We start from the raw sequence: 19,729 nt of genomic DNA, 5'->3' as shown, positions 1-19,729 counted from the left end.
CTTCACCTTTGTTTTTGAACTGTACTATTGCTGGGTATATAATTTGAGTTTGACAAATTTGTTCTTTCAGTACTTTAAAGATGTTACCCCACTGTCCTACTGCTTACATTGTTTCTGAAAAGACATCTGCGGTCATCTTTAACTTTGTTCCTCTGTATGTGATGCGTGGTTTTCTTAACTGGTTGCTTTTCAGATTTTCTCTTAACACTAGTCGTTAGCAGTTTGGTTGTTGCGTGCCTTTGGTACACTGTTTTTTTGTTTGTTTGTTTTCACATTTCTTATGCTTCAGATTCACCAAGCATCTTGGATCCTTGTGTTTATAGTTTTTATCAAATTTAGAAACCTTCTGGCCATAATTTATTCAAATATTTTTTGTTTCCTCCTCTCCCTCCTCTCTTTTAAGGACTCCAATTATTTGTATATTAAGCTGCTTAAAGTTGTCCCATAGCTAGTTGATGCTCTATTCAAGTTTTTTCATGTCTTTTTTCTCTGTCTTCCATTTTAGATAGTTTCTGTTGCTGTAGTTTTGAGGGCACACATCCCCTGTTTTGCAATGTCTAATCTGCCATTAATCCCATCCAATGTATTTTTCATCTCACACATGTACTTTTTTTCTCGAGAAGTCGAGTTTTAATCTTTTCTTGCACCTTCCTTGTCTCAAAGTTTCTTAATAAAGAACATAGTTATAATAACTATTTCAATTTATTTTTCCATTCACTCTAAAATATTTATCAGTTCTACATCAGGTTGACTTGAACGCTTTTTTTTTTTTTTCCTTCTCATTAAGGGCTGCATTTTCCTGCTTCTTTTTCAGGTCTGGTGATTTTAATTGGATGACAAACATGATGTATTTTACCTTGCTGGGTGCCAGATACATTTTATTCCCATAAATTTGATTGAGCCTTGTTCTGGGATGAAGTTGGCTTAAAATAGCTTGATCCTTTTTGGTGTTTCTTGCAAAATACATTAAGTGGAACTGAAATAGTATTTAGTCTGAGGATAATTATTCTTCACAACTGAGGCAAGACCCTTCTGTGTGCTCTGCCCAACGCCCTCTGAATCTTGAGGTTTTCTAGTCTGGTTGGTAAGAAGACGCACTGTTCCTGGTAAGCTCCAAGTACTGTTACCTTGCATCCTTTAAACCGGTCTTTATTCTCAGGTTATTTCCATATATTCGTGTACTAATCAGCTCCTTTCTAGAGGGCAGTAACTAATCAAATGTATTTATAAATCGGTCATACATCTGTCACATGCTCCTTAATATAGTTCCTTGAGTGTGCTCAGAACCACTGGGTGTGGTTCCCAAATAAGATAGCCTCATGACAAGCCATCACATGTTTCTGAGATAAAAACAGTCACCCAGGAATTTTGAAACTTAACTGCTGTTCTAAATTAAAAATATAGACTAATCATTATAAAGCATGCCAAAAAGGTATGCTAAATTACATCGTATTGACTTTACGCAGGTTTTATTTTTCAGAGGCATTTTCTAATTCAAAGTCAAACCAAGAATGAATTCCTTTGGGAACAATTTTAAGCACCCCGTTGAATGAAAACCAAAAGAATATCTCCAAATGGCCTGAGTCCATTATTTAAAGATGGTACTATACTTCAAACCACTTCTCCAAGAAGAAGTCATGGTTTGTATAAGAAGGAAAACTTAGGACAATTGGTTTATCACACTTTCACAAGGGGTAGGTATAAGCCAAGTGAGTCAATATATAGTCACATTGCAGGTGAAAACAAATTTTAACAATTTTGTTTATATTTTCATAATTCCTGGAATACAATATATATCAATAATTGCTTGCTGAATAAATTGATGAGTTTCAATGAAAAGTTCCCTTTGCTTAAATTTTGGTCAGGTTCTAAAATCATCCGTTGGGTATTATATGGACATATTGAAAAATCGGGGGTTTATCTAAGGATAAAACTCAATAGTTGAGCAATTTTTTAAAAGTTTGCTAAAAAATAAAAGCACCAAATGTGACCCATGACTACAAAAACAGTAAGTTGTATTTATCCAAACTACGGTAATAATTTTATTATTTCTATTTTATTTTTAGTATTCCTATATTCTGAGCCTCTGCTACTTGAAAAAAACATAGGACCCAAGTGTCTATAGTAACCAGCTAATGAGAACATAGAGCAACTAATTTGAGATGCAGTTCAGCCATTTCAAGGTACTGATGCATTTGAGAACATATTTAGGACCCCATGGAACACAGAATAGGGCCATGGCTCGTGGATATGAGCTCAATGTGACTAAGCTGTATTTTCAGGCAGGTTAATTCCCCTGCTTCAACAGGAAGCACGGTTAAAATAATACAACTCTTCCACATAATATCTATATATTGACAGGAATAAGAATTTTGCATCTAGAGCCAAATGAAAGTTCTGAGATGACCATAGTAGCACTCAACCTTCTTGCGTGGAAATACGCCAGCAGGAAGAAACAGGAAGCATATATATAGGTATATGAGAGTCACCACAAAATTTAAACTTGCTCCTCTGAAGCAGATCATCAAAAGAAACAGTCCTATTTCTAATTTTTCACCCACTTACCAAAGAGTCACTTATAACTTGAATCTATCTCACTTTAGACATGGGGCGAACGGCAGCATCATGGAAACAGCCTGCCCTGGGGTTTTATCCAACCAGAGACAGTCACGATGCATCTCCCGAAGGGTGGAGACTCTCTTTCCTTGCCAATACGGCTTGCTTTGAGTACTGCTCTAATCCAATTAGCCCTCATTTCCTCAGCCAAATTTAAGATCATAAACCTCTTCTGGAAAAATTCCAGAGACCGTCCATCACATTCTGTCCGTCCTACTTGTTCTGTAGCATGCACCTAAACAGGTGTCCTCTTTCAGTGTGGAATAGGGACAAGGAGACCCAAGACAGTGGGAAGTCCAGGCATCCCTAGAACAGAAGAGGAAATCAAAACAAGCCACAAGGAAACCAGAAGTTGATTGGCCACAGATTTGTAATTCCGTTGAAGACAAACAATGAAAGTTGTATCCCTCTAGCCACGATGCATAATATCATCTCTCCGGTATTAAAGCTGTGGTCATCGGCCCATTTACATTTCAGCGAGGTGAATTCTATGGGAAATAAGGTATTTTTCCAAAGCTTCCTTAGTCCTTTTAGTGTCATGGAGTTCTGGTACCCTTAAAAGACATCACAAATCTACAATTGATAAACTGTTACAATTCCATTGCCTTTTCCTTTGGATTTTCCTGAAGGGGGAGAAATGAAACAACACCGGTTCTGTTGTTGTTTTTTTCTTCAAAAGAAATCCATTTACTGTCAAGAAGGAGTCATCTATTGAAAGAATCTGTATCATCAAACCTGAGGACACTCTTTTAAAAGGCTATCCTCCTTGAAACAATAGGGATTTGAATGAGGCTGCCTCTGGGTTCTTAGTATAAATTGACTATCCAGTTGAAGAAAATGAAGTTCATGGAAAATTGCCAGTGTTGGCCTAATTGCCTTAAAATGTGGACATCCCAGTCCTACAGTGTTTTAAGCAAGTATTGCATGTCTCTATAATCAGTGCTGTGGAGCCTAGCCTGGCAGTTAAGATCTGAATGTTGCCTGGTATTTTCTCTATCATATCCTCAACACTGTTCCATGCAATAGAGCAGTTGCCCAATACGTATTTATTGAAAGAACGAAGTGCATATTTTAAAAATTGTGTTATGCTTTTACCTCTTTTATTATCCTATATTTTAATGACTTTCACGTTGCGGATTTTGCCCAAGACGGGAGGCAAATGTGAGGTGGGGAAACCATTAGTCACTGAAGCGACTAATGTTAACAAAATTGAACAGAGTCGCCTTCCTCTGGATAGAAACCAAGAGTCACCGGCAAAAGGGCATTCTGAGCGTGGCCTGGGTAAGCACAGGCCAACAGGCCCCAACTCAAAACCTGATTGTGGTCATCTCCATGAACCAATGATGCATCCACGGCCAAGGCTGGCCCGTCAGCCAGGACTTCTTTCATCCTCGGGCTCAGTCACAGGCGTCCAGGAACCATGAGCAAAAGACACGACGACCCCAAATGCTCCGAGCACAAGGCCCTTTCTTGACACATTTGGAACGCCAACAACTACAGCTCTCTTTTCTCTACTTCCTCTCGTCTCTGGCATGTCACCTCGGGCCTCACGAGCCGGGGCCCTCCTAAGTCCACACTGGGCATGCTCTGTCCCGCAGCCCCGGGACCCTCCCCACCACGTGCTCCTCCAACATGCAGCATGCCTGTTTGTTTCAGCTGTGTGTGTGCCATCACGAGCCGCGTCCATGTGTCGCGAGGCCAGCTGCACCCACTGAAACGAAGGAGGGAGGGGGAGGGACGGAACGAAAAACAGACTCTGGTCGACCGTCAGGAGATGTTCAGAGTAGCTCTTCCTTCTGCAAGAGCGCTTCCAATCCTGATCCCAGCACACTAGGAAAAGCCCTCTTTCCATCAGTCGGAAACAGAAATCTCCCAGAGCTGTCACGCACCCTGTATCACACAGACGCTAGGAGGCCAGAGGCAACAGCCAGGAGGAGCTCACACGATGTCTTGCGACATCCCACAAAATGGCTGGGAAACAGCCTGCACGACTGCTTTTAAAAGTTAAGTTTCTCCAAGGGCCACGCACACCGTCCGTAACGTTTGTGCGAGGAGAGCAGGACCAGTTGTTCAAGTCTGAACGTCCTGAGTACACTTTTGCTTTTAACTCTTTCTTTCCCGGTATCAAATGTTCCTTGGTATACTAACGGCAGTGGGGATCATAACCCAAACCACATCTGTCAGTAGAAGATCTTCAGAAGGAAACAGGAAAAAAACCAAAAACCAAAAACCAAAAAAGCAGCCAGTTACAGGCACAACTTGCCCAGGGCTATTGAGATATTTGGTACGCCTATGATTTTCTTTTAATTAAAGTTAAGTTTTGGGGTGCCTGGGTGGCTCAGTCGGTGAAGCGTCTGACTTCGGCTCGGGTCATGATCTCACGGTTCGTGGGTTCGAGCCCCGGGTCGGGCTCTGCGCTGACAGCTCGGAGCCTGGAGCCCGCTTCGGATTCTCTGTCTCCCTCTCTCTCTCTGCCCCTCCCCCGCTCACACTATGTCTCTCTCTGTCTCTCAGAAAATGAATAAATGTTAAACAGTTTGAATACATTGTTTTAAAAATGTTTTCTAAGCAATAAGATGGAATGTAACTGGTGAATCGTGGCAGCTCTAAGAATTTTCTTTTACCATTAACCAGACCAGCAGAGACCTCCCTTTGGTGTTTCACGTGCATCCCTGGTGGCCGTCACGACAATCATCCGACCCGACAGCCAACTGTCTCCCCACCGGATGCCTATGCTGGCTGGAAGCAAGAGGGAGAACACACATTGAGAATGCTCGCTTGCGCTTCCTTTCCAAAGAAAATGATACAAGAGGCTACTTCTCACGGCCACACATTCCTCTCCGGTGAAGACAATGTTACACTGGAAAGTCTTCTAGAGGATGGATGGCAACGAACCCCGATGGTGGTGATCATTTCACGATAGATGTGGAAACAAAAACCCACCACGCTGGACCCCTCACACGTCTACAGGGATGCGTATCCATTTTATCTTAATGAAACTGGAGCGGGGCGGGGGGGGGGGGGGGGGGGGGGGGGGATTCTCCTAAAGACCTACGAGAAAGCAGCCACCAAAGCACCCTGCAAGGAAAAGGTAGAACTCACACCCTCGGCCACCGTTCACGCCTTGGTAACCACACCTGCCGTGGCTGGGGCCGTGCCGCGAACCTGAGTCCCGGAATTCGGGGCTACACACCGAAGGAGGTAGGGGGGTTGATTCCCACCATCCCTCCCCGTTCCACTTTTAACAGTGTAATAGCAGTTTTCAAATGGGACACGTCTGTGGACACACGGGGCGTCACGTGGAGTACATAACACACGCGCACACACACCCGAGGGGGGCTCGGTGGTTAACGCGTCTTTGCAATCCATCTGGCGCGTTCTCCCACCCCCGCGATTTCACTGCCCTTTCGTGCGAGTGACCACAAACGGTGGATCTAAGTTCAGCACGTTTCAAGGTCAAATGATGCAGCAAACAGAATTTGACCTCGAACAATATGCCTTTGTCCGTTCAGCCATCCACGAAAATGTGTGCACGCGCTGCGGTTCGCCCGCTGCAAGTTCATAAATCTTTCTCCCAGATCACTCGCCTCTTCATCTCAGCCTACAGAAAAGAAAAGACATCTGGATGTGTTTGCTCCTCCCCCTCCACCCCCCACCCCCCCATCCCCTCAATACACACGCAACAGCTGGAAGAACAAGGAGAGCATGTTTTTAAAATTCCATCGGTTCATGTAGGCACATAATCTGAAGCAGCTCCAAAATGGACATCGAGTAAAAAATACCAGTTTTCAAAAGTCTGTAATTATGTATTTACACAAATTACATAATCCTGTATGTATTTACATACAATTACAGATGATCAAGTGAATGACACAATGTTGTAGTGTTAATGAGATGAAATAGAAGGAAAACACCGTAAACTAAAGCCATTCGTTTCTCTACAAAACAGGACCTGGCAGGGACAGGTTCCCCAACACTGACCTGGCATGCCCTTCACACTGCCTGGGGACATTCACGTGACAGATGGGAGGGTGGTTCAGCCCGTGCCCGTTAAGTCTCTGACCAAGGTGCAAGTGTTGCCACCAGTAAGGTCGTGGTTTGGCCATCTGAGCATCTGTTTCCGAAAACTGGAACCACCCACTCCACACTGGCTCGGAACAGCCGTCCGATGGGCTTTGGGTCTCTTACGACAAGACCCGGATGCAAACCCACTTGCTCTGAAGCCCCGCAGGACGATGCCCACGCCCAAACCCTGAGCCATCTACTCTCCCAGAACACTTATTTACATAAATTGCATAAGCCAATATTTATTTATTTACAGACCATTACAGTTTATTGTATCCATTGCCAAAAGCACGTAACATTTTGTTTTTCTTAAAAAAAAAAAAGAAAAAAGAAAAAGCTACCAAAACAAAGTGACTCCAAAAGTGGACGTTAAAGTAGCATTTTGTAGGAATGCATGGAGAGTTTCGTCTTTTTCCACAAATTGGTTGCTTTCTTTGAGGCCAAATACCTAGCATCTCAGGCTACTTTAAGACCACTTTTGGCTACCTCCTAAAATCAATCTCTTCAGTGCTAAGTATTGTACCTGTGACATCCTACAAACTTGCTTCTTCCCTGTGGTCAGATGTTTAATGTTTTCAGCCAAAAATATTAAACGCCTTTTGGGAAAACTAAAGCCTGAATATGTGCACATTTCAGCAGCAGCCACGGGTTGAGTAATTCTGTTTAGAGAGAAAAGCAAAACAAGACATGAAGAGGACGTTCTGAGTTTATCATAAATCAACTATTTTACACTGCTTCTGTCCCCTCCCCCCCCCCCCAAATATTTGTTCATTCCAAATGTTAGACTTGGTTTTTCCTTAATGCACATCAGCAGGAGGGTTTTGCTACACGCTCAAACCTGGACCACAGAAGGGCCACGTGTGCTCGTGGCAATACGTCATGCACTCCTACTGGAAAACAGCTTTCACTCCACAGGGACATACTTTTCTTTTTCATAAAGAATGTGCATCAGAGCAAAACAAAGTTGGAATACTCAATTTTAAAATTAGTCACATAAATCCCAACACATTCTGTAACTGTCACTTTCCATGTCCCAACATAACGCTACAAAGTGTTATATGTGGTATGAGAATTTGTTATAAATTCCTTTTTCTTAAATATTGCTTTAAGAATTTGGCTCTTTTCTCCTTAGGATATAGTAAGAAATAGTCTTCCTTGCCCAAGGGCAAGTTCCAAAATTATTGCTACTAAAGAAATATGTATTCTTACGCTTTTCAGCATAAAATGTTATAAAAGCCTCGTAAAAGATATTCTATATAGTAACCTCCCCTCTAAAAAAATTGAGTGCTTGTGAAGACCATTTTAAAAACAAAACACAGTCAACAAGTAATATATTTTCCCCCTCATTGTCATTATGGATGAAGATTTATTAGTTTCGTTTTGCAAGTTTTACTTGAAGGATTCTATTACCATGTATTAGGACGGTTCTCACCGAAAGAAATTTTCTATAAAAGATCTTACAGTGACCCCCCTGGTACTTGTCTCATTTCATGTTTGATAAGCCACGTGCACGAATAAAATTCTCCAAGAATTATCCTTGTTTAACCTGACTCTTGTCCCTTTAAAAAAAAAAAAAAAATCTGTTCTGTGTAGGCTTTCTTTTTTTTTCCCCCCCGTTTTTGAGCATCTAAATCAGTACAATGTTTGATGTTAGACCTGTTGTCCTGGAGACCAACTAAAACAAAAGCAGAGTTATTGTTTAGCTTTGGTATATTCTGCAATAGATTTAAACACGTAGGATATATACCAACCCTTATATCTTCCAACCGTGGAGTTACAATGATGGAATAAGTCACTTAATGAGAGAGGAAATATTACAGACACAGAATAAAAGTTTGAGACCCAGTTTTTCTTTAATCCTCTGGGATAAGCTATGAAACAAGCAGTCTGAAGAGTGAATACTCAGTGTCATGAATGATGTGCATAAGTTTACAATAATACGGGCACAAAAGAGATTGTCGCCTTTAGTACATTAGGGTCATTAGAATTTCTCACATCCATGCACCGTTATTTACTTGCATGAATTTACCACAGGTTCGTAGCGGACTTTGCCATTTAATGCTTACAGAGCCTAAAGCTTCCAAAATGCCTATCTGGCCTGTACATATTTCATTAAAAATAAACTCTATATAATAAATAAATATATAAAATAAATAAAATGTTGCCTTTGGAATTTCTATAAATAAATTTAACTTTTTTTTTGTTTTGTTTTGTATTTGTTTTCTCGTTTTTTTGTTTTTTGCCTAAGAGGTCTTTGCTTTCAATTCACTGGGATGGCACCAGCGAGCATGAACTGAAAAAGTCTCTGAAGTAAGACTGCACCCTCCACACCTCTGAAAACGCAGCGTGCCCTTGCGAAGGCCACCAGCCCCGATCCTGATGAGTCGAAGTATGGCTGTGCGGATACAGGATGAAGTACAACTGATCAAAAATGTAAAAGCGCGTCTAAATCCCAGCATGCATCAGGCCGTTGTCCTCTCTGCCTCTCTCTTCAGTTCCCCCTGCTACTCATCCACGCACACACTCGCACCCCCGCTCAGTCTCCCCCTCCTCCTCGCACAAGAAATCGAGCAAGTGGGCAGCGGCCGGCCTCCGGGAGGACCAGCCTGTAAGTGCAGAACAGAATCGGCATGTTCCCGTCCAAGCCTCCATCGGACATCATGCATGCGGCAAAGTTTGGCAACAGTGGAGCTGGGGTGACCCCCCAGCTAATCGAGAAGAACCCACCGCGTGAAACCTTTATAGTGGTTACTTTTTTTAAGGGCTCAAGTGAAGAAATTGTCTTTGTCAACTTTGGCTTAGAATATCCTTATATAGTTCGGGTACTTTGTCGGGGTCCACTGGTCTAGGTAAAAAATGTGTGAATTTCTGGTGCCGTTTAGTCCTGGTTCCTTCTCTGGGGGTCCCGTCTTTGTTTAATGCAACGTAGTATCGCCTTCCAGTGTCCACGTGCTTATAGAGATTCGAAGAGTAGGTGTTATACCAGTTTTCTTCAAACTGTTCTCTGAATACACACTCTTGGGTTAGTTTTTCCTGTTCAAACAAACACACAAACAACAAATGAGTATTTTTTGCAAAATAGCTACTTTCTGTATTTGAAGCAATGTTCAGCTGCTACACGATATAACTCTGAAGAGAAAATACGGATTTTAGCCCATTTTGACCATCGGGACACAGGTAGTTAGAGTACAAGTCTAACTACGTTCTAATTGTTTCTCACGGTGACCAAAGTGTGAAAGATCGCAAATGGTTTCAGATTTTTTCATATGCCAAATGATTTCAATGAGTCTAACAGACAGAGGACGACCTAGGCCGTGAGTTGGTCCCATTTTTATCACAGCAAGTAGGATGCGGACCGTCAAGGCGGGGAGAGCCTCAGCTGAAGCCAAAAGTTCACAAAACTGCTCCACCTTCATTGTGTGTTTTATGAAGTGCTCGCCGTGTAGACCAACCTTCTCAACACAGGCAGCGGTGCTCATTTATTCCTCTGTCAGAGTGCCTCTCAAACTTCAGGCTTACAGAGGAATCACCTGGGATGCTTCTTTAAAATGCAAATTTCCAATCCCCAATCCTTTAAAATTCGGATCCAGAAAGTCTGGAAATAGGCATTTTTAACAGGCCCTCGGGGCAGTTCTGATGCAGTTAATTCCCAGTCCGCCTTTTAAGACAGAAGGCTTTCTGTGTGACTTGAGGCTTCCTGAATACAAAGAAGTGGAAACAAATGTTGAAGCCCTCCCACCTCCTGGAACTCAGAAGAACCCTCCCCGCGCAACCCAGCTTAAAAAGCCACGTTCTCGGGCACACGGCTACCTACCGAGAGAAGAGCCGAAAGCTTCCGCATTTTCACAAATGTGCTGTACCCCTCCCTTGACCTGAGATTTAGGAGACTCTAGGCCCTGTTTAACCCCACAGCCCGGGGCTCCTGCAGGGTCCTCCGCGTGTCTCGCGGGCAGCAGCCGTGACCCGAAACAAGGGACGCGTCGCTCCCCCAAACCACAAGCTGTCCCCTGGGGAAACAAGGCGACAGGATCCGAGAGCCTCTCTGCCCTTGTCACCACTGGACTCAAGTTTTTCAAACCAATACCTTCCTAGACGGTACTTTTACAGAACAAACACAGAGCGATCTTGCAAACTGTCCCCCTTGCTCTTGCCCCCCCCACCCCCCCGGCACCTGACACGAATAAGAAAACAACCCGACCAACCCGTGTCCGTGCACAGGCTTAACGCAGCACAACCCAGGAAGGCGTCCGACGTCCTTCCATTTCTGACATTCGCATTCGGACCCAGAGGACGGCGAACCAGGCACAACCAAAGTACAGGTGTCCCTTTCCGCATGCCACACCTGGGACGCCACTTGGTGCCCTGAGCTCACGGGCAGCGGCCCTGGGCTCCTCTCTGCGGAGGCAGTCAGGAGAGCAAAGGAAGGGACAGACGGAGACAATGTGACAAGGTGAAGCGGCCAGTGGAAGGCCGGCTTCCCCGCTGTTGAACGCACCGCAGGCTTAGAACCCACGGGAAACCACACGGGGCCTGCACTCCAGACAGGCGCTCTTCCGGGCACCAGAAGGGTCTGTGACACAGCGTCACCTCATTGGACATGTTTTTGGCGAAATCCGACGGGGAAAAGCCAAAAGAAAAAAACGACGCCTCCGTCAACGTGGGGAGCGATGGGGAAACTTGGCAAGGCTGACGCCGTGTTTACAGGGACAAAGTGAACTGTGGGCTCTGTGGCTCCCCCCTGGCTGGGTTACCCCCCCGGGGCGCCAGGAGAGGCTCCCTGCCCACGGGCAGCCCTTCGCTTCAGTCCACACGGAAACCAGAGGCACATTCTTCTGAGAAAAGCCCAGCAACCCCTACCCGCTCTGTGCTTCTGCGCTGGGGGACAAGGCCGCGTGTGAGTTCTTTCATCTCTGTTAAGACTGACGAAATAAAAATAGTGTGTTAAAGGCATTACCAGCTATTTTAGGCTTTACTTCCATCCGTATGATAAATGTTCTCCACACAGACAAGATTACTACTGGCTAAAAATGTCTGGTTTGGGTTTGCTGTGATTAAGTAAATTTTCTAAACAAATTATGGTGAGCTTTTTTTTTTTTTTTTTTTTTTTGGGTTTTTTTCTTTTACTTAATAAAATGGACCGGGGCGCCTGGGTGGCTCAGTTGGTAGGGCATCCAACTTTGGCTCAGGTCATGATCTCGCGGTCTGTGAGTTCAAGCCCCATATCGGGCTCTGTGCTTGACAGCTCAGAACCCGGAGCCTGCTTCGGATTCTGTGTCTCCCTCTCTCTCTGCCCCTCCCTGGCTCACGCTCTGTCTCTCCCTCTCTCAAAACTAAATAAACATTAAAAAAATGTTTTAAAAAAAATAAAAATAAATTAAAAAAAAATAAAATGGACCAGAGTACAAAACCTGCATACTGAACTTCCAACTCTACAAAAAAAAAAAAAAAAAAAAAAGAGAGAGAGAGAAAGAAACCATGAAAACCGAATTCATTTTTTTAATTTATTTTTTTTTACTATAATTTATCGTCAAATTGGCCCAGTGCTCCTCCCAGGTGCCCTCCTCAAAGCCCATCACCCACTTTCCCCTCTCCCCCACCCCCCTCCACCCTCAGTGAAAAATGAATTCAAATTAAGCTTTCTTTTCCTCAGGAAATCCTATCACCTGACAGACATTTTATTCACAAACTAAAACACTTCTTTCTCCTTTTGGAAACATGACTTATGCAACTACTCCGTGCCTGCTTTACAGACCTATCGAACCTATAACACGATGGCTTTTGTTGGATTAGGAACACACACAGGGGCGCCGGGTGGCTCAGTCAGTTGAGCATCCGACTTTGGCTCAGGTCATGATTTCATGGTTCGTGGGCTCGAGCCCCACGTTGGGCTCTGTGCTGACAGCTCAGAGCCTGGAGCCTGCTTCGCATTGTGTCTCCTCTCTCTCTCCCCGTCCCCCGCTCACGCTCTCTCTCTCAAAAATAATAAATATTAAAAAAAATTGTTTTTTAAAAAGGAACACATGCACATCACCTCAGCAGAGTATAGGGAGCTTGCACGGTGGTGAACAGAACAGCCCAGCTGTGGAATCAAAGGCCCACGCAGATCCCAGCTTCGTCCTTCACTAGCTGCGGGACACTGACAACTCCTCACTTAACCTCTCCAAGTCTCGTAACTTCATCTGTAAGGCAGGTTGGTAAACAGCATCTGGAGGCAGGGCTATCACAAATCCAGCCCCAGAACACGCCTGGCACAGAGGAGGTGCTCCAGGAACCGTGGGGTTGCCGACATAAAGTCCACATCATCACCTCTCAGTCCTGGGACGCAGTCTAGGAAACGGCGAACGCAACTTCTCCCATGAAATATGTGGGACAGGGAGGCCCAGATGTGAAATGACTCGCCCCGGGGTCTAGGCCACGGGATCTCCTTGTGGTAATGCAGCCACCGCAGCAAGAAGCTTCCAGGAGCCCTGCTGGAGGTGCCCCACTCTGGAGCCCGGTCCCTTCCATGTGTTTTGCTTTTCACTAAGCAATTCACTAAGCAATTTCACTAAGGAATCTGTGATTCCTCCACACCCCCTCCCGCAGGGAGGCTTCTGATGCTGTTTCCAAAGGGCCAGGCCTCAGGGCGGGCCACGCAGGGGAAAGGCCCGAGCTCACAGACGAGGCTCAGACATACCGTGCGGCAACGTTAGTCTAAGACTCGTAGAGGCTTCCTGAGCGTCCTTTCTTCTTTACCTCAACGAAAATATAACTTTTAGAAAACACAATTGGCTTTGCAAGAGGAATGCATGGAGATGGAAAGAAAACCGAGATTAGGAACAGAATTCTACAGTGACAGGGACATCACAGTCTAGCAACGGGACACGTTTGTTGTCAGTATTTATGAAAAGTTTCTTGTTCTACATGTTTCAAGAGGGTTTTGTAACATGAAAAAAACAAAAAAAATTTTTTTAATGTTTATTTATTTTTGAGAGAGAGAGAGGGAGACACAGGATCCGAAGCAGGCTCCAGGCTCTGAGCTGTCAGCACAGAGCCCGACGCGGGGCTCGAACTCACGAGCCGTGAGATCACGACCTGAGCTGAAGTTGGACGCTTAACCGACTGAGCCACCCAGCCGCCCCTGAAAAAAACGTTTAAAAAACAATAAGCTAAGAAACTGAACTAGCCTTTTCAGTACTCAGAAAACACTGCTCTATTTCCCCCAGCAGGCTATTATAGCATTGTTTATATACACATAACTTTCTAGGCAACCCAGAAAATAAAGTAAATTATTGCAGTTAAAACAGTATCATCTATAGCCAGCATTTTTTGTGATGGTTAAGAGTTCAGTTGCCCCCTATACGGAAGGGCTGCATGACTTCAGTTAACAAGTTAAATGAGACTGTGCCGACGTGACATTGCAAACCGCTGGTACCTTTCAGCTCCCACAATTGTTACACACTTAGTATAATGCCGCTCAGATAAACTGACATACCTTAAAAATTAAAACGATCTTGAAGAATTAAAGGCCTCATTACTTTTTTCTACCACGCATGTGCTTTTAAATTTCTTCCTCTTATTTTGGGATTACGTTAACATGTGACTTCTGTTTTGGACACATAGAATAGCAAACTTCACAGAGTTGCTCTCTTTGGGCTCACACTTTAGAACTCGGTGACAAAATATTTAGTGAGGTGACCATTCCTATGTATTTGTACTCCACAGTGATTTTTCTAAATTGAAAATAAGCAAACGAGTGCAAATTGGGACAGCACAAATACATTAACCTGTATTCTCCTATATGTGCAAAGGAGAAAAAAAATTCAACTGTACACTTTAGAATTATAGAAGTCAGATGTTTTAAAACTCACCACATGTTTCCAATGCAGACAGTTTATAGAGTATTCCACTATAAAGTGATCAATTCTTGTTTTATTGTATTTCCATGTTTTAATTTTTTTTTTTAGATTATTTAACGATAGCTGTTTATGGCATACCTATCTTTGAACTGTTGGATTATATCACTAGGCTTGGGTGGAGAATGCAGATTTAATTCAAAAGTCTACTGAAGCCCATGCTTTGGAACAAAATCTGGTGAATGTTAGCAACTATGGAAACCTCTTTTCATTTTATATCGTCAAATTCTAAGCAGTGGGAAAAACTGAAATTAAAACTTCGAAACTTTTACGAATCCTATTAAAACCGAAGAATGAGATAATAATGTGAAAATTACAGCACACCCTGGAGAATGTTCAGGAACGCCGTAAGACATAGACTCATAGAGACACCACTTTAAAATATTAGACAATTGGAAAATGTGTCATCCACATGGCTATGATTATGCCCAATTCGTATCTATACCCATTTAAAAGCTGAAATCAGAATTTTTCAAAATTTGCGGCTCAGCTCTTCTCATGGGAAACAAATAGGCTTCGTGCTGCCATTCCAGCCATCCGTATTTCTATATATACGTAAATATGTACGGTGTAGTTTTACCCCCCTATCCAAATGGTCGCGTGTATTCAACTCAATGGGTCACTTAAACCGGTTGTGTAAACTAGCCCGGCACGTTAATCCGAGGTCGGCGACTATACAGGAACTAACCTGATTGTAGAGTTCCCAAACATCTTACAAGTTAATGATTTCATGTAATCGCTCATTCTTATATCTCCCGTTTATTACAGTCATGGCATTTAAACCTCCCTCGACCACAATTACTCGCACAGATGTACTCTTCCTCATTAATAATCTAGCAGTAAAGTCTTAATGGGAGTTGTTGCAAGGATCGGGGTGATTAAATACGATGACTAAAGGACCATTAATAAGAAGCCACGTCTTTTAACTCTTCTCTCCTGGGAGAAGTCCCCAAATAGACAGAAAGCAGCAAACACAGAGGAGAACAGGCATGAGGGCACTCTTCCTTATTTTATTAGAAGCTCCAATTCAGAGCCATATCCCCTTGTGCCCTCGATATGGCTCACCTTAAGCCCTATCTCCCAAAACCTCTTTAAAATCCCCACTATTCCAGGCGGGCCTGCTTTCGTACCCGTGATTGGAATTGTGGGAACAACAGAAATAGCTGTATCTGGTCAATGTAAACAAAATGAAGCAAGTAGGCGGGCAACTTTTCATTCTGTCTCATCAAAACATATAGAAAATTAAGAATTCCTCCATTCTCTCCTCTCCTTCCCCACCAGAGACTAAACCACACAAAACAAACACAAGTGACCTTCTCTCCAGAAGCTGCTACTTGGGTATTTGGGGATTCAAAAGTCGGGTCCCAGTCTGAATCTAGGGGCACACAGACACCTTCTATGCTGTGCCCTCACCAGCCTTCTGGCACCAACGATGCCTGCCAGCAAGGACAGAACCTGCCATGGACAGGCTAGACAATTTAGGGGCCTTCCTTAGAAGCTGCCTAGAGACACGGACATTTGTTTAGCAAATCATATCAGCTTGTAAACTTGTAATACATTTCCAGAGATGTAATCCTAAGGGGAAAGAAGACCTTGCTCAAGGATTTAAACTTGAGAAGTCCAATATTCACTCTAAGAAGTGTTATTGCTTGGGCGCCTGGGTGGCTCAGTCGGCTAAGCGTCCCACTTGGGCTCAGGTCATGATCTCGCGGTTTGTGAGTTCGAGCCCCACATCGGGCTCTGTGCTGACAGCTCGGAGCCTGGAGCCTGCTTCACATTCTGTGTGTCTTTCTCTCTCTCTGCCTCTACCTCGCTCATATTCTGTCTCTCTCAAAAACAAATAAACATTTAAAAAAATTAAAAAAAAAAAGAAATGTTATTGCCTGTATCCCCGAAGAGACGATGCACATTTAATGCTTCCACAAAGAACCTTACAGGAAAAATTCATGAAACTTGTTTTAGGATCTTGGAACAGCAGAGGAAAAAGAAATCACAGGTAACATTTCTTACCATAGATAATTATCTGGTAAGAGGAGTACGTCCTCCAGTGACCACTGAAAAGACACAAAAACCTGCAAAAGCTGAAGAAACCTCGCACGAGGTAGCACTCGAGGCAAGAGCCAAGGGTAGGATGCCCTTGAAGAGTCAGACTGACAGACAATGGCAGAAACACGTCCAGCTGAAGAGCTGGGACGGGAAATGAAGGAAATAAGGGATCCTAAAAGACAAAGACAACTGAATCCGACTGTTGTGTTTCCATGATAACCATCTGATATACTGTAGGGAGTGGAATCGGAAAGGAAAAATGGGCCTCAGGTTTTTTACGCTAGACAAAAACGGGTTACATTAAGAACTTGGCTTGTGGGAATAAAATTAGAGAAACTGAAAGGTGAACCAATAGAATGACAGTATAAGCCCAAAGACTATTTTGGAAGAACTGAAAGATTCACGGAATTTCCTTACATAAAGGAATGCCAGACTTCCGCAAACACACGCACACAATCTGGGAGCAGTGGGCGGGTTGATTAATAATCCTGGGCCTCGTTTCCTTTATCTGTAAAACGAGGGAACCAGACTAAGATATTCCTGAGGTCTCTTTGGGTCTGAGATTCTGGTGATTCAGTCTCGGAACATGGAAATGCAGAAGCAGAGGTATCCACAAGAGCTCTGGAAGGACACGCTGAACAGGAAATGGAAAAAGAAGCTGCAGTGGAGGAAAACAGGGAAAGAAACCAAATAAAATGTGCTGCATCAGTCGCCCACTGCAGAGAAGGTGGGGGCAGCGGATCAGAAACGCAGACTGAATTAATGCTTCCAGAAGCAGCCAAGGGAATGAGGCTGCTATTTCAAGGAAGAGACGCGGCATGGCGGAAGACCTCACTTCGGCACCAGGGGCCCCTGCTTTCCTCTCCCCGGGAGATCTTCGGGTGGTCCCGTCCTGGAAGGTGTCTTGCCTACCACTGCCTGGCATTGTGGGGCCCGCCGCTGGCCTCTCCCCCGCGTTGGCCGCAATAGACATGGCTCATCAACGAATGTCTGCCTGACCAGCAAACCCTACATCGTAGGCTCTCCCTAGGAGAACTCACTTGGGAGAAAAACCAAGTCTTGCAAGAAAACAAAAAGTCAGCAATGTCACAGAGCACTCACACCCGACGGGAAAGCCGGACGCGCGCCTAAGGCAGACAACACGCAACGCCGAAGAGAAATGATACCGGAACTCTTGAATTTCTCACACACGCCCCCAGGCCATGCTCGTGTGCCCCTACACCCCCACCCCACCCAACGCCCACAGAGGAACACTGTGCAAAATCGCAAAGTAGATCAAGTTTGTCTGTAGCAACCCCCCTTCTTCTTGGGTCTCCAGCTTCCAACTCCAACTGCAGTCCTGCCAGCCCAGATTCGTCTGGAACCAAGCTTTTCCACCCAATACATAAATGGCCCTGCTCTCTTAGAAAGTGACCAGTGTTGCTGTCCCTTCCTCTCTGTAACACACAGATGACTGTGTCTAACTCTCTCAGGGCCCGCTCTCTCTGCCAGACTGTAACAACACACTTCCATACTAATCAGGCCTAATACCATCAACTAGTAATTCCATCCCATACATATGCTGACACGGATGTTTTTTTAAACAGTGCTTGAATCCTGAAAACACGATTCTGATGGTAGACATTTTGGGGCTGTGACAGCCTGGTGCATTTGCTACTATGTGAACGTTAGAAAAAAGAATAAGAATAATACAAAGTAAATGAAACCCCAAAGAAAGAAATTTTTTCAACGACGTGGATAAAACGATTACGAGCTACATATGAAAATAAAGTATCTAAAATTAATCTTGAAAAACATGGTTAACACTTTATTAAAAATTTTTTAATGTTTATTTATTATTGAGAGAGAGACAAAGAAAGAGACAGAGCACGAGCAGGGGAGGGGCAGAGAGGGAGACACAGAATCTGAAACAGGCTCCAGGCTCTGAGCTGTCAGCACAGAGCCCGATGTGGGGCTCGAACTCACGAACTGAGATCATGACCTGAGCCAAAGTCCGATGCTCAACCAACTGAGCCACCCAGGCTCCCTGAGCACGGATAACACTTTCAAGTATAATTCAAGGGATGCCACATTTTGATGTGGAGGAAATCTGTATTTTCATACATTATGTCATAAATCGTCATTCCAGAATCCAGACGTGCAAGAAACACACTTTGTGTGCATCTCCCACCCCGGAAGGAATATGAGAGGCTGCACCAAGGCGGCCTTCCAGAAGCACTGCCACACTCATCCGTGAAGAATGCTAAGGGAGCAAGCCTGTGCTAACGAGCCACAGCGAGCCAAGCAGTGTGCGGGCTGTTTCATAGGCTTCATCTCCTCTAATCCTCACAGCAATGCTGTGATGTGGCTGTCATTAGCCCCGTTTCACAGTTACAGCTCAGCAAGTTTGAGTAGACTGCCCGAGGTCACACAGCCGGGGAGCCACAGAGCTGGGATGCGAAGCCTCGTGTTTCCACTACTCTCTGTCTTACCTCCAAGTTCGAACTGTTCCAAATGCAAGTACAGGCTTAACTATTCCATCAAAACATCGCAAACTGAAGACCAACTTGAAAGATGCAGAAAGAAAAGGAACGCAAGCCAAGTGAACACAGCCAAGAGAAAACTACCCGGAACACAGCAATTCGTATGCAAGAAGGAGGGAGGGATGAGACTTAGAGCTGAGAGTGGACAGCATTTATGTGAGGACACAGAGTGCATCGTGGCCGCTAAATGGGCAAAGATCACGCCATGCTAGAGCAAAGCGATCACACTGTGCACCACGGGGAGAGGGATGTCTTTGGCATGACCTTGGCAAGTCTGTTCTTAGAATACTGCATTGAGCTTTGAGCATTTCATTACAAAGCAAAAGCAAATCACAATGGAGATTTCAATGAATTATAACACACACACACACACACAAGAATAGGGAAAGAGGAGATCAACTTAGGTCAGGATTTTAAGCATTTATACAGAGGATGAGGAAACACAGCTCTGTGTAGGTCTCTCCCACTTAATGCCATAACCTGTCAATCCTTAGGGGAGCCCTCTGCTCCCCTTAGGGGTGTCAGGAATGCAGACATTTTTCTCGGCCGCCTGTTGGGAGGCTGCTGGGGTGCACCAGGTCAACA

At 44.3% G+C, this 19,729-nt stretch overlaps 1 protein-coding gene and 1 long non-coding RNA gene across 2 annotated transcripts in view; one reads left to right on the top strand and one right to left on the bottom strand.

The window, feature by feature from the left end:
• The first annotated feature begins 815 nt into the window (after positions 1 to 815).
• LOC122214508 lies at positions 816 to 7,820 on the top strand. Its single transcript, XR_006199927.1, has 3 exons — positions 816 to 2,183; positions 5,251 to 5,592; positions 7,493 to 7,820. It is a non-coding gene; the product is annotated as an uncharacterized LOC122214508 (long non-coding RNA).
• A 1,032-nt stretch (positions 7,821 to 8,852) lies between these two features.
• FGF9 (fibroblast growth factor 9) overlaps positions 8,853 to 19,729 on the bottom strand; it is a 93,912-nt gene continuing 83,035 nt past the window's right edge. The window contains exon 3 of the mRNA XM_042929322.1: positions 8,853 to 9,714. Coding sequence (XP_042785256.1) covers positions 9,469 to 9,714 — 246 coding nt within the window. The 3' untranslated portion in view covers positions 8,853 to 9,468. The remainder of the gene's footprint in view (positions 9,715 to 19,729) is intronic.

The sequence above is a fragment of the Panthera leo genome, chromosome A1, assembly GCF_018350215.1.
Source record: "Panthera leo isolate Ple1 chromosome A1, P.leo_Ple1_pat1.1, whole genome shotgun sequence".
Lineage (NCBI taxonomy): Eukaryota > Metazoa > Chordata > Mammalia > Carnivora > Felidae > Panthera > Panthera leo.
Note: the sequence above shows the minus strand (reverse complement) of the source record. Positions and strands in the feature narration are given on the sequence as shown.